Here is a 20000-nt window from a genome sequence, read left to right as displayed (position 1 = left end):
CTAATCAAAGAATATTTCTGATATGTTGTAGTTCTCTTGGGGACAAAGATAAAGCTAGTAGCGGATGCTCGAGTCTTTCTAGTCCTTTGGTGGACCATCCTTATAAAAAATACCATGTTTAGGAGCTCATACCAATGACATACGGGAAGAAGATCTAGAGATATTAACCTGTCCTTATAAGATATTTCTGTGATAAAAGGTAAGTGGATAATAGATTTCGTTGCACGTCTTTGAATTTTTTCAAGTTTGGAAATTAGTTTATTGCTTGAGGCGCTTAGATCTGGGTTTGCGTACGCAAAATGCGCATGCACGAGGCCAAGATACAAGGTGTGCCTTGTAGAAGTACTTCGAATGTACCTGGCATTCCTCCTTATGTATCCTTTCAACCTGGCGTGCAAGGTCATGATCAGGTCACAGTCTACTTAATCGCCGAGCTCACGCTCCTCCTCAAAGGACTGGATGGTGCGGCGCTTGACTTCGTAGCTTGAGGATATAGGCTTGCACTCCTTGTAATGGATTGAAGCTTGCATTTCTTATGATTAAAGGCTAAACCAGAGGCAGCAGACCATAAAGAGATACTGTGAAGATCTTGTTGTTGAGGGGCGCCATCATCCTGAGACTTCATTTCCTTATAAAACTTTTGTGTAGCGGCGAACATCACCACGACACGACTCTTGGTGATGACGTCAGGGAGGTTGTTTACATATAACACGAAGAGAGCAGGACCAAGAATTGAACCCTGGGGAACGCCCGACGTGGCAGGAAGGTCAAGTGAAATCGCCCCCAGTACGGTGACACGTTGGCGCCGATCACAAAGGTACGCCTGGGGCCAATCAAGCAACTTTCCTCCTGAGCCAGCGTCCCGCAATTTGTTGAAAAGCAGGTCATGCCTAACCTTGCCAAAGGTTTCGGACATGTCTAAGTACACACAGTACCAAGAATAGCTGCCACTCCAGTACCAAGAATGGCCTCAATATGTTATAGGGTCTCAAGTAGGTTAGTGACTTCTGATCGCCTACACCAAAACCCTTGCTGACACTACACAATCAGTTCTTGTAATCGCTCTTTGATGCGGTTTAAGACGCAGCTTTTGACGACTTTTGAAACAATACAAAAGAGGGAGATTGGCCTGTAGTTGTCTACCGTGGTCGTTTTCGTCGTTTTGGTGGACAAGCACTACATTGGTTAATTTCTACTCCCTAGGTATGTAACCCTCCTCCAGGGACAACTTGAACAACGTACACAGTGATGGAGCGATAGTTGCGGCGGTTTCCTTCAGGATTCTCGCCGGAATCTCGTCGGATCTAGCGACTTCAGAACAGCCTGAACCCCGATGACATGCAACACGATGTCGTTGATGACAGGTTGTATAGTTGGCCCTTCCTTTTCCGATTGGCAGTTGTAGAACACCGTAGTGAAATAGTTATTGAACAAGTGGGCGATCTTGTCCGGGGTGTCAGCGGTTGTATGCGAGATGTCGGTTGCCATGGAGGCACTCTCTGGTATCTTGCGAAATTTGGAGCTAGTTTTCAACACAGACCAGAGACGCTTGGGGTTACTCTTAATGTTAGCAGTATCCAAGAACTCGTCTCCGAAACGCAAGTGCTCTGCTAAATTCTTGAATTTGACATTCGTCAGGGCAACACCATTGTGACTGCCTAGTTTTCCTTCTCTCCAAAATATTTCCTCGTCGTCTCGAGTGTATGGCTGAGCTTTGCCTTGATATCTGAAACATTTTGCCTTGGAATTTAGAGTCTCCTGAGACTTTTTGAACTCTCGGCCGTTGATGATGGGTACCGAGTAATTTTTTTTTTTTTTTCACGAAGATAACGGTCGAGTCTACATAATACGAGGTCGTATTCTAGCTCGTATTCTGGCCCATCTTTTTTTCCTGACTTCCGCGTAGAATTTTGCGAGAATATCATCCAAAACTTGTTGGCCCTAGGACTCCATTTTATCGTCGATATTTCATGCGAGACGCCATTTTTGGCACACAGTCAGCCATATTTTTGTTGTTCGCTTTGTGTTTTTTGCTGGCTGCGGACTCACTTATCTCGGCCATTTCATCATTTGAAACAACCGGAAAACGGGACTGTTCTTCTTTCCCAAATTGTGAAGATATGCCGGAAACACTTGTAACTGGAGTGGACTGTACATGTTGCTGCTTTAATTCTCCAGAATTGTCAAGTGATGTTTCCGTTCGTTGCACTGTCTCAGACATTAACGATGCTCCGGTTACCGTGGGCTGTGCTTCATCTAAACTAGTTGACAGTTCTAGAGACAAATTATCGTTAACTTTTTTCCAAAAGCCTTGGAAATAAGTCTAAATTGAAATTAGGAAAAATATCCCCTGCAGAGTCAACGTCTAATATTCCAAATTCGTCCATGTTGGAAAATTGCCAGTTTGGTAGGGTAAGTGGTTGTTGTTACGCTATTGTGATAACTTTTGTGATTGGTCGATGAAGCTGAGTGCACTTAATATGATTGGCTGATGTACCCGTCCGATTTCAGGAATCCGATTACAGTACAGCCAACTGTCCAATTTCACGGTCCGATTTCTACCCTAAGCATTAATTAGTGAAAAATAAAGTAGTTAATGCACCAATCAAATTTGAGAAAATTGTAATGGTTATGATTAAAGTCGAAGTTAGATAGTTCATTTCAAAATTCGATCTTGGTTTCATTATTAAGGCAACTGATTTGTAGTCGCGAGTGATGCTGCGATGGTAATTTCCTTTTGGCTAAGACTAAAGTAGTCAAGTCAACCGCGATATCTTCACATGCGAAAGATAAAAATTGTATATTCACTGGATACGACATTTTCGTCACTGGAAAAATCGTTGTGTTTCATCGGTATCTGTTTGTGCTTGTTAGTTATGCCAATAGGGACACCTGGGACACCTGGGAGAACAGATTGCTCAAGGTGCTTCCTGGTTAAAATAAAGCTCATTATTATTATTATATTATTATTATTATTATTATTATTATTATTATTATTATTATTATTATTATTTTATTATTATTATCATTAATACTCCAATACCCAAGAGTATGATTGTGGTGTCAGGTTTGTCTCCATCAGCGTCAGAAAAGTGTTTTTTTTTTCTAAACCACGTTTTGCGGAAAATTAAAAGAATAGAAAAAAATGTCGTACATTATTAAAATCTCCCGTGGATAAAATTCTTTGTGTATTGTATTTGCTTCAAAATGTTGCATTCACATTTAGATGAAATTATATGAAAATACCTGGAGCAAAACGGATTTTAATTGGGTAGTGGGTACAACATTGAGTTAGCTGATTTGGTCTATTGTTTTATTTTCCCAGAAAACTTGGTTTAAAAAAATATACACTTTTCTGGCTTGACAGGGACTGAGCCAATTTGCTTAGATCTTACTCTTGGGTGATGGGCTCTTGGTTAATATGCAGATTTGTGGCGTCAATCATGGAGGGACATGGGCTGAACATTTAAGGAAGAAGAGATCCAAAATATACATATGTGGAGAGAGACACCTATAGCTAAACATAATACTATTGTACATATACATATACATATACATATACATATACATATACATATATATATAAATATACATATACATATACATAGCAGTACTCAATAGTAAAAGAGCGGATATAATTGTTGCTCAATATGAGTACACATGGATTTTAATACGGTTCTGTTTCGTAGATCCAGTTCATCAGTTAATCACGCCATATACACATATAAATGATGAGTGTGATCTACGAAACAGAACTGCATTAATTCAAAATCCGTATGTATTCATACTGAGTAAAACAGCATTAAAAGCAAGGTGAACACACCATAACACCAAACTCAGAGTGGCCATCACGTCACGCAGCCATGCCTGACTACAATGCCCCAGTTTTAATATACTAAAAATCAGTCCTAAACAAGAATTTAAGTCATCATCTCGAGGCTCTGGGGAATAAACGCATACAAATTCTTCCATTTATTCCCCAGAACCTCGAGATGATGCCTTTTGTTTAGGCCTGCATTTTATAATTAAGTAAAGTACGATCGTCCGGGTGAGTGTAGTCCTTAGAAGGACTTTTTAAGATGACATTGACTGACGTTTCGACAACCCAAGCGGAAGCCATCTTCAGAGTCTTGTCGAAACGTCAGTTAATGCCATCTTAAACAGTCCTTCTCAGGACTACACTCACCTGGAAGATCGTACTTTACTTAATTATGATATGACTCCTGGGCTCAATCCAATTACGACTGAATTTTAATATATCGAAATTGGTCTATTACATATCCATCGCCCGCGGACCGCATCACAATGACCATGATGTTGCACCAACCCTCCTCCCCAACCCACCCCCAAAAATTCATGACCACGTTGCATTTGGAATATATTATCAATAGAAGTTTTCTTTGGTTTTAGTTAAGAGCATGGACTTTGTTGACGTTTGGGGAGAATGTACGTGGGTTTATAGGCGAACTCTCGCTCCATTTCATCTAGGTCTATATCTTGAAAAAAAATCAGATTTTGACGTTGATTCGCAATTTTGAATTTCTTCCTAAAGCATGTAGTGTGAACCTAACTGGTGCGATTGGAACTTTCAACTCAAGAATGGACGCTGACATACATTATTGTTCCTGGAGGATCACGGTCTCGCCTGTATTGCAAATTATCATAAAGTTTACCAACTTTAGTTTGCAAAACGCTGGAAATGACAGTTTGCTTGTGTACGATGGAGAGGATGCCTCGAAAAAAGTGTTAGGAGTGTTCTACAATGGTCAGCTTCCCCCAAAGGAAGGAATATCTTCCTCCTCAAACCATATGTTTGTGGTGTTTAAATCAAATAACCACACTAAAGACAGCGGGTTCTTTGCTTCCTACTATACATTTAATAAATCACGTAAGTAGCAAGAAAGACATAATAATCTGACTCGCAGCCAAGCGTATAGGGCGCCTTCGTATATCGCTTGATTTCACATTACACAAAAACAACTGGAAATTGGAAATTTTAAACCCTCATTCCCCACAACTGCTACAAATTTGGAAACTATCATTTGGACTAGGCCGTTCCTCACATAGGCATGTTTTCGTTACCAAATACAAAAATTTTCTAAAGTGCTTTTTAAGTACGGTGGTTTGAATATCCGGTTGATTCGCCTGGGACATCTGGGACACCTGGGAGAACAGATTGCTCAAGGTGCTTCCTGGTTAAAATAAAGCTCATTATTATTATTATTATATTATTATTATTATTATTATTATTATTATTTTATTATTATTATCATTAATACTCCAATACCCAAGAGTATGATTGTGGTGTCAGGTTTGTCTCCATCAGCGCCAGAAAAGTGTTTTTTTTTCTAAACCACGTTTTGCGGAAAATTAAAAAAATAGAAAAAAAGGTCTTACATTATTAAAATCTGCCGTGGATAAAATTCTTTGTGTATTGTATTTGCTTCAAAATGTTGCATTCACATTTAGATGAAATTATATGAAAATACCTGGAGCAAAACGGATTTTAATTGGGTAGTGGGTACAACATTGAGTTAGCTGATTTGGTCTATTGTTTTATTTTCCCGGAAAACTTGGTTTAAAAAAATATGCACTTTTCTGACTTGACAGGGACTGAGCCAATTTGCTTAGATCTTACTCTTGGGTGATGGGCTCTTGGTTAATATGCAGATTTGTGGCGTCAATCATGGAGGGACATGGGCTGAACATTTAAGGAAGAGGAGATCCAAAATATACATATGTGGAGAGAAACACCAATAGCTACACATAATACTATTGTACATATACATATACATATACATATAAATATACATATACATATACATATACATAGCAGTACTCAATAGTAAAAGAGCGGATATAATGGTTGCTCAATATGAGTACACATGGATTTTAATACGGTTTTGTTTCGTAGATCCAGTTCATCAGTTAATCACGCCATATACACATATAAATGATGAGTGTGATCTACGAAACAGAACTGCATTAATTCAAAATCCGTATGTATTCATACTGAGTAAAACAGCATTAAAAGCAAGGTGAACACACCATAACACCAAACTCAGGGTGGCCATCACGTCACGCAGCCATGCCTGACTACAATGCCCCAGTTTTAATATACTAAAAATCAGTCCTAAACAAGAACCTAAGTCATCATCTCGAGGCTCTGGGGAATAAACGCATACAAATTCTTCCATTTATTCCCCAGAACCTCGAGATGATGCCTTTTGTTTAGGCCTGAATTTTATAATTAAGTAAAGTACGATCGTCCGGGTGAGTGTAGTCCTTAGAAGGACTTTTTAAGATGACATTGACTGACGTTTCGACAACCCAAGCGGAAGCCATCTTCAGAGTCTTGTCGAAACGTCAGTTAATGCCATCTTAAACAGTCCTTCTCAGGACTACACTCACCTGGAAGATCGTACTTTACTTAATTATGATATGACTCCTGGGCTCAATCCAATTACGACTGAATTTTAATATATCGAAATTGGTCTTTTACATATCCATCGCCCGCGGACCGCATCACAATGACCATGATGTTGCACCAACCCTCCTCCCCAACCCACCCCCAAAAATTCATGACCACGTTGTATTCGGAATATATTATCAATAGAAGTTTTCTTTGGTTTTAGTTAAGAGCATGGACTTTGTTGACGTTTGGGGAGAATGTACGTGGGTTTATAGGCGAACTCTCGCTCCATTTCATCTAGGTCTATATCTTGAAAAAAAATCAGATTTTGACGTTGATTCGCAATTTTGAATTTCTTCCTAAAGCATGTAGTGTGAACCTAACTGGTGCGATTGGAACTTTCAACTCAAGAATGGACGCTGACATACATTATTGTTCCTGGAGGATCACGGTCTCGCCTGTATTGCAAATTATCATAAAGTTTACCAACTTTAGTTTGCAAAACGCTGGAAATGACAGTTTGCTTGTGTACGATGGAGAGGATGCCTCGAAAAAAGTGTTAGGAGTGTTCTACAATGGTCAGCTTCCCCCAAAGGAAGGAATATCTTCCTCCTCAAACCATATGTTTGTGGTGTTTAAATCAAATAACCACACTAAAGACAGCGGGTTCTTTGCTTCCTACTATACATTTAATAAATCACGTAAGTAGCAAGAAAGACATAATAATCTGACTCGCAGCCAAGCGTATAGGGCGCCTTCGTATATCGCTTGATTTCACATTACACAAAAACAACTGGAAATTGGAAATTTTAAACCCTCATTCCCCACAACTGCTACAAATTTGGAAACTATCATTTGGACTAGGCCGTTCCTCACATAGGCATGTTTTCGTTACCAAATACAAAAATTTTCTAAAGTGCTTTTTAAGTACGGTGGTTTGAATATCCGGTTGATTCGCCTGGGACATCTGGGACACCTGGGAGAACAGATTGCTCAAGGTGCTTCCTGGTTAAAATAAAGCTCATTATTATTATTATTATATTATTATTATTATTATTATTATTATTATTTTATTATTATTATCATTAATACTCCAATACCCAAGAGTATGATTGTGGTGTCAGGTTTGTCTCCATCAGCGCCAGAAAAGTGTTTTTTTTTCTAAACCACGTTTTGCGGAAAATTAAAAAAATAGAAAAAAAGGTCTTACATTATTAAAATCTGCCGTGGATAAAATTCTTTGTGTATTGTATTTGCTTCAAAATGTTGCATTCACATTTAGATGAAATTATATGAAAATACCTGGAGCAAAACGGATTTTAATTGGGTAGTGGGTACAACATTGAGTTAGCTGATTTGGTCTATTGTTTTATTTTCCCGGAAAACTTGGTTTAAAAAAATATGCACTTTTCTGACTTGACAGGGACTGAGCCAATTTGCTTAGATCTTACTCTTGGGTGATGGGCTCTTGGTTAATATGCAGATTTGTGGCGTCAATCATGGAGGGACATGGGCTGAACATTTAAGGAAGAGGAGATCCAAAATATACATATGTGGAGAGAAACACCAATAGCTACACATAATACTATTGTACATATACATATACATATACATATAAATATACATATACATATACATATACATAGCAGTACTCAATAGTAAAAGAGCGGATATAATGGTTGCTCAATATGAGTACACATGGATTTTAATACGGTTTTGTTTCGTAGATCCAGTTCATCAGTTAATCACGCCATATACACATATAAATGATGAGTGTGATCTACGAAACAGAACTGCATTAATTCAAAATCCGTATGTATTCATACTGAGTAAAACAGCATTAAAAGCAAGGTGAACACACCATAACACCAAACTCAGGGTGGCCATCACGTCACGCAGCCATGCCTGACTACAATGCCCCAGTTTTAATATACTAAAAATCAGTCCTAAACAAGAACCTAAGTCATCATCTCGAGGCTCTGGGGAATAAACGCATACAAATTCTTCCATTTATTCCCCAGAACCTCGAGATGATGCCTTTTGTTTAGGCCTGAATTTTATAATTAAGTAAAGTACGATCGTCCGGGTGAGTGTAGTCCTTAGAAGGACTTTTTAAGATGACATTGACTGACGTTTCGACAACCCAAGCGGAAGCCATCTTCAGAGTCTTGTCGAAACGTCAGTTAATGCCATCTTAAACAGTCCTTCTCAGGACTACACTCACCTGGAAGATCGTACTTTACTTAATTATGATATGACTCCTGGGCTCAATCCAATTACGACTGAATTTTAATATATCGAAATTGGTCTTTTACATATCCATCGCCCGCGGACCGCATCACAATGACCATGATGTTGCACCAACCCTCCTCCCCAACCCACCCCCAAAAATTCATGACCACGTTGTATTCGGAATATATTATCAATAGAAGTTTTCTTTGGTTTTAGTTAAGAGCATGGACTTTGTTGACGTTTGGGGAGAATGTACGTGGGTTTATAGGCGAACTCTCGCTCCATTTCATCTAGGTCTATATCTTGAAAAAAAATCAGATTTTGACGTTGATTCGCAATTTTGAATTTCTTCCTAAAGCATGTAGTGTGAACCTAACTGGTGCGATTGGAACTTTCAACTCAAGAATGGACGCTGACATACATTATTGTTCCTGGAGGATCACGGTCTCGCCTGTATTGCAAATTATCATAAAGTTTACCAACTTTAGTTTGCAAAACGCTGGAAATGACAGTTTGCTTGTGTACGATGGAGAGGATGCCTCGAAAAAAGTGTTAGGAGTGTTCTACAATGGTCAGCCTCCCCCAAAGGAAGGAATATCTTCCACCTCAAACCATATGTTTGTGGTGTTTAAATCAAATAACCACACTAAAGACAGCGGGTTCTTTGCTTCCTACTATACATTCAATAAATCACGTAAGTAGCAAGAAAGACATAATAATCTGACTCGCAGCCAAGCGTATAGGGCGCCTTCGTATATCGCTTGATTTCACATTACACAAAAACAACTGGAAATTGGAAATTTTAAACCCTCATTCCCCACAACTGCTACAAATTTGGAAACTATCATTTGGACTAGGCCGTTCCTCACATAGGCATGTTTTCGTTACTAAATACAAAAATTTTCTAAAGTGCTTTTCAAGTACGGTGGTTTGAATATCCGGTTGATTTGTCAATGAAAACGGCGAAAGGCGAAAATCCTATCTAAATCTAAAGCGTTTTCTTGTACCTACAAACATCTTTCTTCTAGCTCAGATTTAAAGTAACGATAGACGTTGTAGGATATCAGATACCAGATGTTTATTCTAAATAATCGCAAAGTATCGAATTTATATTTCAATACCCCTCAATTGACAAAATTGCTAACTGGCATATCCTCCTCCAGATGAGGAAAAACGGGACCATTATTCCCCTTGAATTCCCTAAAAGTTACGTCTCTGAGGTCCTGTTCCAGGTTATCACCATTATCATGTTATTGTCAACATTAGCAAGCGTAGTGAGAGTATTTTATAATTTGTATCATTTAACCAGTTCATCCAACTTCAGCGAGTTCAGGCAGCTCAGTCACTGCAAAGGCTACGTCACAGTCACTAACGCAATCATCCCATTCTCACACTGAGAGGAAGGCAAATGAAGGCGGACAAAGTAAGAAAGGTTGGTCATCAAGTAAAACAACGATTGCTTCGCTCTTCTTATTCGCGAATGATGTTTTTAAGTTATTCCTTTAAAGTTTCTATCGCCTCAACAAATTTTCCGAAATTGTCCCAATACATTTTGTTGTTTTAGAATCGTTTTACTGAAAATTCAATTTTTATTCGCTGCCGGAAAAGAAGTGGTTATAGTTTTATTCATAACACAGTAATGAAGGGGTTTGGGTTCTGTAAAATACTGCCCTTTAATAAAGTAATGAAGTTCAATTCAATAATGCATACTGTGCAAAGCTCGGCTGCCGTTAGATCTACAAGCCAATGTCCTCAGTCATCCTCTTGACAGTACATAATCATCAAATCGTTTTGGCAATGTAATTGCTCGAGCTGGCCTTTGGCAACAGGCTGCATAGGTGTTGTTAAATCAGTGACCCCCAGACAGAGAGGTTCTATGGGATCCCGTTCCTTAACTGTTAAACCTGTTATATCCAAGTCTTCCTGCTCTCGACGCTCGGTGCCAGCATTTTCTGAGATTCTCTCGCGGTACTTTTTTCACATAGGACACGTTTCACTTTGTCTGCACACCATCTTTTCTCCTTACCGTCACTTCTCCTCCCTTCTTGGCTGTGACTTCAAAGGGACTTGTTCTACTTATTTATTTATTTATTTATTTATTTATTTATTTATTTATTTATTTATTTATTTAATCTTTATTTAACCACGGCACAATTCATCAGCAATATAAAACCGTATGTACAATTAAAAATTTAAAACCAAGTATAGATCAAACTATGTAAACTACATTAACTATGTTTTTTCAATATCAAAAAATAAAATGCCGTGTTTAGAATAATGGCCTAGATAATTTAATCAGTCGTTTGAATTGATTGAGGGAATCTGCTTTCCTTAGTTCTAATGGCAAACTGTTCCACAAGACTGCGCCACTATAGCCTAAGCTGTTTTGGTAGTAGTTTGTGCGCGGCTGCGGAACATTTACCTTATTCACAGAGTCTCTCAGACAATACCCAGAGTTACGATGGACAAATTTCGAGCAGAGATACCCAGGAGCTAGTCCCGGTAGGGACCGTTGTTGCTCTTTCAATTTGCCTTTGAAAGACTAGGGATTTCCATCCTAACAGTTCAAATGAATTGTTGACATCAGCGTCATAGTTACAGTAGGTCAAGACAAGGGCTGCTCTGTCTTGTACTTTCTGCAGTTTGTCCTGCAAAATTACTCCACAGTTTCCCCAAACAATATTGCAGTAGTTGAAATGAGGTTGTACTAGGGCCTGATAAATAGAATGTAAGGTCCCATTGGGGACAAGATGCCTGATTCGCTTTATGGCCTCAATAGCAGAAGCAATTTTTCTTGGTTACTTGGAATGTAGTTTGGGAACAGTTTATTTGCTTTCGTGTTTCTTAGGAGGACATTATCCCCAAGTTCAACTTGACTTTCTGCGGCTTGTCTTCCGGCATCGACATACTCTTTCTGTGACAGCTTACTTGCCCAGTCTCGGTCACGGGCCCTTACTGGTGATAGGTGCCTCACGCTTCAGGTCCGGTAGCTTAGTCTGCATTTGTCTCCCAAATAATAAATGGAATGGTTTTGCACCGGTTGTGATCTGAGAGGTTAATCTGTATGCAGTTAGACATGTTAGCAGTTCCTGACGCCAATCTTTTCCTTCAATCTGGGCAATCTGAATAACCTTCAACTGGGTACGGTCTCGGAGTTCGACTACCCCGTTAGCCTGGGGCAATAATAGTGGTGTTGTGCGGTTATCTATCCCACTTTCTGCAAGGAAAGCTTTAAATTCCTCTGAAACAAATTGAGAACCGTTGTCAGTTTTAGGCGTATAGGGTACTCCAAAGCGAGAAAAGGTTGGTTTAAGGCCCTTTATGATCTTGGCACTTGTAATTGACCTTAGGATAACGAATTCAAAATATCTACTGTAATAATCACGACCACCACAGATTCAGTGTGCTCTACTATGGATCGAGTGTTCCGGGTTCGGGTCCTGGCCGGGGACATTATGTTGTGTTCTTGGGCAAGACACTTTACTCTCACGGTGCCTCTCTCCACCAAGGTGTGTAAATGGGTACGGGTGAATCTAATGCTGGGGCTAGATAGATAGATAGATGTCCCTAAACCTATTAGTGTTATACTTAATGCGGAACTTGCGCTTTATTCTAAGATTTAATGAGTTGTTGTTTAGTTCAGAGTTCATGAAGACGTTGGTCGTTTGCTAAAACATAACCCTTCCTTGTACTTGTACATGTTCATTGCCGTGACTTTAACATCTTCAGTTCCCACAGCCTGCCCCCGTCTGACCTTGTAACTCAGTCAGTAGATGAGTATTATTATTATTATTATTATTATTATTATTATTATTATTATTATTATTATTATTATTATAAGAAGACCTACACCATTGAAAATTTTCTTATTTGTGTCCTTGATGTCTTGGCTATTAGTCTCTGCCCCAACACAGCATGGAAAGATTCAACGTCTCTCAGCAGGGTCTCGACAAAGCAGAGTTCTACACCTCCCTTCATAACCACAAAATCAGCTTTCAGGGTTACGTTTTTGTAGGCCGACAACACATCAGCTGTATGCAAATAGAAACTTAGCCTTTTTCCGGGTCTGGCATTGGACTTAACGGTACTTGAGCCACTGCCAGGTCCCCTTCCCAGAGGGTTGCATATCGCTCCTGAGTCAAGTAGAACATTCTGCAAAATGACACCGCCAACCTGTAGTTTTCTCCCACAGAACACACATAATCGTGTGTGGAATTAGACCATTCCTTGTTTTCCACCATTCCATCGTTTGCACTATCCACACAATTTGTTTTGGTCTTCTTTCCCTTCTCATTTCTCCTTGGATCAGCTATCCCACCCCAATTGCTCCCGATGTGTTTCTGTGACTGTTGGGATTCTTGTGGTAGCCTTCGGCAACACTTGACTTTAAAATGACCGATTAATCCACACCGATCACACTTGCATCTCCTATTGTTTGCAAAAACGGCCCTCCCGGCCACAGTTATAACACTCCCTCCTCTTACTGTTAACTCGACACCCAACTTGACATCAGTGACAATATTCTCATGATTTGGAATAGCGTTCCCTCCCATTGCTTGCATTTGCAAATCAGTCGCTTCCTGTGCTCTATCAGTTACCAATAGCCATTTAATGTAGCAGTGCCTTGTTTCTCGATAAATTTCCTGCGCAACTTTGCTGAATAGCATTTATAAATTAGTTGGTCTTTGTTGTACACATCCTCCCGCTCCCCGAAGTCACAAGAGGCCGCCTGCTGTCTCAACCGACAGACAAACTGGTCAACAGTCTTTTCGCTACTCTGGCTGATTTGTCTGAACAAGTGTCGTTCAAAAGGCACGTTAACTTTAAGAATAAAATAATCAGCAAGTGCCTTTAATGTGGCGGCGTAATCCTTGTCCTCAGCGTCAGCCACCAGGGTAAAAAAAAATATCTCTTGTACCTCAAGGCCGTGTGAAGGAAAAGACCTCGTTTCTGCGAATCACTCGTGATTCCTTTACCCACCACGCACAGGCCAAAGGCTCTTTTCTATTTCCTCCAACATTGTGAAATGGAATGTGGGTCCCCCTTAACTTGAAAAGGCTGTAATTCCCCGACTTCTACAGCCATAGGCGTCAAAACTCTACCGCTAGCGGCGGCACTCGCCGAATCCTCCGGGCATCACAACAAACTACACGTCACCAAATGCAAAGTCCACTTTAAACGTCTATGAAAGTATTCTCTGCTATCCCGTTCTTGTTGCCAGATGTAAAATACTGTCCTTTAATAAACCCTCGCCTCGTTGTTACAGGATACTTCCAAAGAACGCGACCGTTCAAACATGGTTCTTTGCACAAACACGGCGAACACAGTGTATCATGGGCTACCCTCTAATACAGTTTCCCGTCTAAGGCACCTCCGTCGAATACAGTACAGGTTCGACACTGGGTAGGCGTCACAAAGTACTTTACATAGCTGTTTGCAAAGGACTATCAGAATGCAAAGCAATCTATCACTTCAACCTAGTACTAAACACATTATTCAGTATAGGAGCCTCTAAAAACGGTTTGAGGAAGACAGTTAAGGTAATTCCTTGGTATTGCATTGCGCATCCCTCTGCCCACGATTTTCGCGTCATTAGCGCGCGATCATGAGCACGTGCGCGTACAAAACGTAAGAGATTTCCCTCAAACTAAGCCCGATAGCGAAATAAATGCTCCTTTTCTCTCAAAGGAGCACGGTAACCCCCGATTTTTCCTCAGGTATTTGCTAAGAACAATCTAATAAAGAACATATTTGAAGAAGAAAAAACGTTTGATAGTACAATATGTTTTTTTTTTTGAAAACAGTTCCGTACTGGGTGTATTTTGGCCAAGGCGAGGACTTCAAGCTAACGACGGAACTGTTCTAAAGAGTGCACTATTCCCACAACCAGGCAATCAAAAACGGCGTAAATGAAGCAATACTGCTTATGTAAATAAAAGAAGCTATATTTTCAAAATAAAATTTTGTATCTTTCAAGTAACGAAGACTTAATTCTGAGTAAGAGTGATTCGAATTTTTAACGTGCAACCAGTAAAAATACCCCATTTTAAGGGCCTTCTGACGCGTAAACAAGCACGGTGACCCCATTTTTTTATTGCATATTTTTAATGTTTATATCACGAATGTTAAATATGCCAAGTTTTCAAAAAAGTTTGATAGTAGAACAATTTCAATGGAATTAACTTAAGCCAACAAAAATAATAGTTTTAGACAAGTTCAGAGAATCATCGAATTAAAAAAGGTTTTTAGCTAATAAATGCTTTGCCTTGCTTTTCTACAGCAATGGTATATGGGCCTGTCATAGGAGTGCTGCTCGTCGCTTTGATTGTGTTGGTGGTTTATACTGTTTGGATCAGAAAACGTAAGGGAGATTACTCTAAATTGCAACATGGCTGGTTTGCCCTATTTACAGACCTGTTACAAAACAGGCCCCATTGCATTCCAATAGCCATTGAGCTGAAAGAAGAAATAACTTAAAGAAGACGGAAAATGATTTATTGAAAAAAAAAAAAAAGACAAGACAGGCATAGTTGAAAATGACTGCCAATTGATAGTATCCCATATAGAATGTATAGTAAAGAACTTCCAGAAATAGAAACAGTATAAAAACCACGACAAACGAATCCTACTGGGAACACCCATTGGCTTTTTTAGTGAAATCAAAATGAACATCGTATGCAAAGATCAGATTATCCTTAGATATTGCGTACTTGGCGTACAACCTTTGTATTGCAGTTTCATTCACCTTTACGATCGGAAAGTTAACTAACGCTGTCATGGAAATACAAAAGTAACGAATGGACGTTGAGCGTAGTTTTTGTTTGTTTGTTTGTTTGTTTTTGTTTTTTTTAAAGGTTGTTAGCTTTTATTATGTTTATAATATAGTTCAACTTTGTCCAAATGCTCACCTCCCATAGATAAGTTCAGCAACTTATTCACGTTATTGTTTTTGTCTTGATCGACGTCTTAGGTGGAAGAAAATATACGTAAGTATTGCGTATTCATTAAGACTTTAGGATGGACAGGTAAGAAGAGAAGGTAATTCTTTGAACAGTATCGTTAGATCTCCTTACAAAACTTTTTGAGATTAACGGTAGCATAGGTTAAATGTCATAAAATGATACTACTGATGTTAGGAGGTCAAACCAGTTTCAACGCTTTCAAAAACAAGGTGTACTATTTGGAAGAATTGAATCTACCAAACGTTTTCACTTAATGGTAATGTTGTGATGAACAGGAAACACCAATAGATGCACACATTAATGTGACGTAACAGGTTATCATGGCAACAAATGAGCCATCTAAAAACAGTCTATATTTTGTCTTTAAACGTATATATCTCAAAACTCGGTGACCCCTTTTTTTATTTTTATTTTTATTGCTAGAGAGTGATTACCACGCTTGATTAGAACTTTCTGCAAAGTTAAAAAAATATCTGGAGTAGATTCAGAGGCACCTTCGCAAGTGAAAAAAAAATAGGGTGGCTCCGAATCCGCTAGTTTTTCCTTATACCGCTAATTCACTTTTCAGCATTAAAAGAATGGGGGTCATTTGAGATAAAAGCGCTCAAACACTAAATATAGGGCTTTTTAGATGGTTTTTTGGTTGCCATGATATGTGCATCTTCTTTAGCAATTATTAGTGTTTCATATGGTACCATGAGAGTATATACACATTCCTTCCAAATTTTTGAAACCAGTTTGAGCAACCTTAAGATGTAATGAGCCCATGGGAATGATGGGAGACTTATTATAGACAGCAACCTGAAGTGAGCTGCTTTCCAGACATGGCGAAGGTAAAAAAAAAAAAAAGGAGCCTTAAATCCAACCACGCTAGCCACACACAACGAGCGTTGCCCAGTCATGCTGATCTTTAACTTCACCGCTGATCGTCCGGAAAGGATGAAACAGCCGGACTCGCTATTTTTTGGCTATCAACCATAAGAGAAAGCCAGGGACCCTGAACTGGTACTGCAATAGTCCTCTCGGTAAGAATGCTGTCGGAAAATTCCTCGTGAACGTAGCCAAAGCCGCAGGGACCGCCTGAAAATATCATTAACCACTCCGTAAGGAAAACCTGCATATCCCGCTTAATGGATGCTGATGATCTCCCAGAGAATTATGCAGCCCAACTCAGTGGTCATAAAAGCCTTAAAAATTTAGACACATACAAGTCAGCCTCGCAAAGACATCAGCGACGATTTTTATCAATGGCTCGTAGTCGGTCCAACGTTACCGACTCTGCAAGCAACTCGGAGATTCAAGCTGCCAAAGCTTCCGAACTGTCAGTTCAAAGGCAAGAAGCATCAAGTTTGAAGACCGAAGGCTTACTCTTGGGAGCGACAATTGGCTAGTGTGAAGGATCCACCTTAAATCTTAACACGCCAGCTACAGCCAGCAATGTGTTCAGAAGATGTCGTCACCTCGCGGCCGGCTGCAAAAAAGGAAACGGGTGGCGATAATCAGCAATGATTCCAATTCTGATTGAGGAAGACGTTTCTCTTGTCAGTTTCTCAAACTCAAATCAATTTTTTTTAAATTGATAGTTTTATAAAGATTAAATTATGTTGAACCTATTTCGAGAGAACGTGATAAACATTCCACAGATTTTTTTAATGACTGGAAAACCATTTGACAGTTTTTAGTCAGGTAATCTTTCTTTTTGTGAGGCCAGATACTTTGAAAGGTGACATTTGAATGACATTTTTACAGTTCATCCATCTCACCTAATTTGATTTCTTTTCTCGGTCTCAAAGCAATCGGTCTCACAGCATTCCCGTAGATAAAAAAGAATAAATAAGTTAATAAATAAACACGTTATTTGCCGACTTAGGTCGGTCCGTATTGGGAAAAACTGTGCCCTCTGTGTCAGGAATGGCCCTAGGCCGCATTTTTTCCCATTTTGTTATAAATATACACTGTTTATGAATAAAGAAGAAAATAATACTTAAAAATGCAATTGAGTTATGATAAAATCTCAGCTGGTTAGAGGGGTTTTAACATAACTAGTTGAGATAAAAATCACTTCTTACATGTTCTGAAAATGGATATCGTTTAATTTGCGTTCTGTAATGCAAACGCACTTTAAATTAGCCTTTTACAGGAGGTAACGGTCTTAATAATATACACGAAAAAATTACTCAATTCTGATTGGCTGAGAAAGGAGTGCAGCTCTTCTGTAACACGAGTGCAAAATGTGTAACACGAGTGCAAACTTGTAACACGAGTGCAAATTACAAAGGCTTTCTGATTGGCTAAACACACAAAAGAAACCAACAAGAACCAATCAGATTAGAGCTGTTTCTATAGCAACATATTGGCGGAAATTTTAAGATAAGACGCGGAGGAAAATGGCCGGAGTTTTCAGCAAACAACGATTTGGTTTTGCGAGCGAAACAACGATTGAAGAGCTAAAAAATTTTTCCAAAAACCCAAATACAGTAAAGAGTACGTCTTTCTGGCTGAATGTATGGGAGACGTGGTGCAAACAGAAAAATATTGTCAACAAAATCGAGGAAAACGAGCCAGGAAAACTAAACAAGCTACTTGAATCATTCTACGCTGAAGTAAAAAACAAAAACGGTGACGACTACGAGCCAGACAGCTTAAAAGTGATGATAGCTGCACTTGATAGACATTTAAATGAGAAAGGATACAAGTTTTCCATCATAAGAGACAGGGAGTTCCACTCTTCCAAGCAAGTTTTAGAGGGGAAAGCTCGGCAACTTCGCCAATCCGGTATGGGCAAACGTCCAAATAAAGCCAGAAGTTTAACTGAGGAAGAAGAGGAGGTGCTGTGGGAGGGAGAAAAATTTGGCTCCAAAACTCCAGAAGCGCTTATTTCTTCTATGTGGTGGCTTTTGACGCAGTTTTTTGGTCTCCGCGGTCGTCAAGAGCACCACGCAATGAAAATGGAAGATTTTCAACTCTGCAAAAATGACGAAGGTATGGAGTTCGTGCAGTTTACCGAAGGTCCAACGAAGACCAGACAGGGCGGACTGCAGAGCAAGAACAGAGATTTTCAGCCACGAATGTTCTCTGTTGGAGGAGAAAGGTGTCCGGTTGCTCTCTTCAAGCAGTTTGTCGAGCGAAGACCACTTAACATGCGATGGTCAGGTCCTTTCTACCTCAGTATCAAAAGAAACCGAAGACTGAATGACAACATCTGGTTCAAAAACTCAACCAATGGGCGTAAACACCATTAGCAACATGATGAAAACAACTGTGGCGGGTACTAGCCTTGAAGAAAGTCACAAAAAATTTACGAATCACAGTGCTAGAAAGACAACAGTGAGCAAGCTAAAGAAAGCAAACGTTGAACGCTCAGATATAGTGAAGGTCACAGGCCACCGAAGCGTACAATCCCTTGACGATTACGATGAAGCCGACGAGGAAGAACAACGACGACTCTCCAGTGCAATATCCAAACGGAATTATGAAAACCCCGGTGCTGAGAAAAAGCGAATGGCAGTTTCCGACATCACGACAACTGCGGCTCCACTCGCTCCGGTAAACACGAACATGCCAGTACCACACACATTGGCCGGCCCATCGATGACAGCGACGAAAGAAAACCAATTCCCACCATCACTTTCAGGTTTTCAAACTCAGAATTTCTCTGTAAATCCAACCATGATGAGGTCCCAGGAACAGACCATGATGAACACGTTCAACAACTGTCAAGTGTCTTTCATCATTGGCCGCTCGAAGCGAGCTCCTGAGATTTCAAAACGACAGCCCAGTTCTTGTAAACGCCGAGCGTTCATTATTGAGGATGATTCTGATTGAACGTTTACTTTTCCTAATTATTGTAAAGCGAGTTTTCTTTACATAAATTTAAAACGCTTGAAAGGTTTTAAATCAGTCCTCACACATTTCCAAGTTCTAATTTGAATGATTTTGAAAGTGTCGGTCTTGTAAGTTTGCATTTGACAAACGTTGTAATTTGTTTCAGCCAATCAGTTGAATGAACTAAAAAAAAGCGCGCCCTGTCAAAATTTTTTTGTTGTAGTTATGTTTTTCGTGTATATTATTAATAAGTAATCACATGATTTTTCTCGTGCAATTTGGAATAAATAAGCACTTGTAAATTTTTCAAAGGCCACAAAGTGCACTCGCCCTACGGGCTCGTGCACTTTTGTTGGCCTTTGAAAAATTTACTCTTGCTTATTTATTCCAAATTGCACTCGAAATCATGTGATTACCTATACTTACAAATATCAATTTCCGCAAAGGAAATATATATTTTGCCTACATTTTTCATACTCTTTCCTTACAAAAGGACTTGATTTGATTCGATTTAATTTTTTTTTTCCTTAATTGACACAACATTTCTTTTTGTTTGATTTTCGGACAAA

At 39.4% G+C, this 20000-nt stretch overlaps 1 protein-coding gene across 3 annotated transcripts in view; it reads left to right on the top strand.

Moving 5' to 3' along the window:
• The window catches only part of LOC138012431 (uncharacterized), a 44949-nt gene that overhangs the window by 20023 nt on the left and 4926 nt on the right, over positions 1 to 20000 (top strand). Inside the window, exons 4-9 of one of the 3 annotated variants that reach the window (XR_011125036.1) lie at positions 4553 to 4888; positions 6778 to 7113; positions 9003 to 9338; positions 9954 to 10076; positions 14449 to 14572; positions 14925 to 15005. Coding sequence is in view for 2 of the 3 variants with exons in the window: in XM_068859201.1 (XP_068715302.1) it covers positions 4553 to 4888; positions 6778 to 7113; positions 9003 to 9338; positions 9954 to 10076; positions 14925 to 15005; positions 15615 to 15630 (1228 nt within the window). In the remaining variant the exon portion in view is untranslated. Of the gene's footprint in view, positions 1 to 4552; positions 4889 to 6777; positions 7114 to 9002; positions 9339 to 9953; positions 10077 to 14448; positions 14573 to 14924; positions 15006 to 15614; positions 15631 to 20000 lie in introns of those variants that run through there. The other 2 variants (XM_068859202.1, XM_068859201.1) reach the window with 2 other exon arrangements.

The sequence above is a fragment of the Montipora foliosa genome, chromosome 8 (assembly GCF_036669935.1).
Source record: "Montipora foliosa isolate CH-2021 chromosome 8, ASM3666993v2, whole genome shotgun sequence".
Classification (NCBI taxonomy): domain Eukaryota; kingdom Metazoa; phylum Cnidaria; class Anthozoa; order Scleractinia; family Acroporidae; genus Montipora; species Montipora foliosa.
The sequence above is the reverse complement of the archived record's forward strand: the minus strand, read 5'-3'. Positions and strand labels throughout refer to the sequence as shown.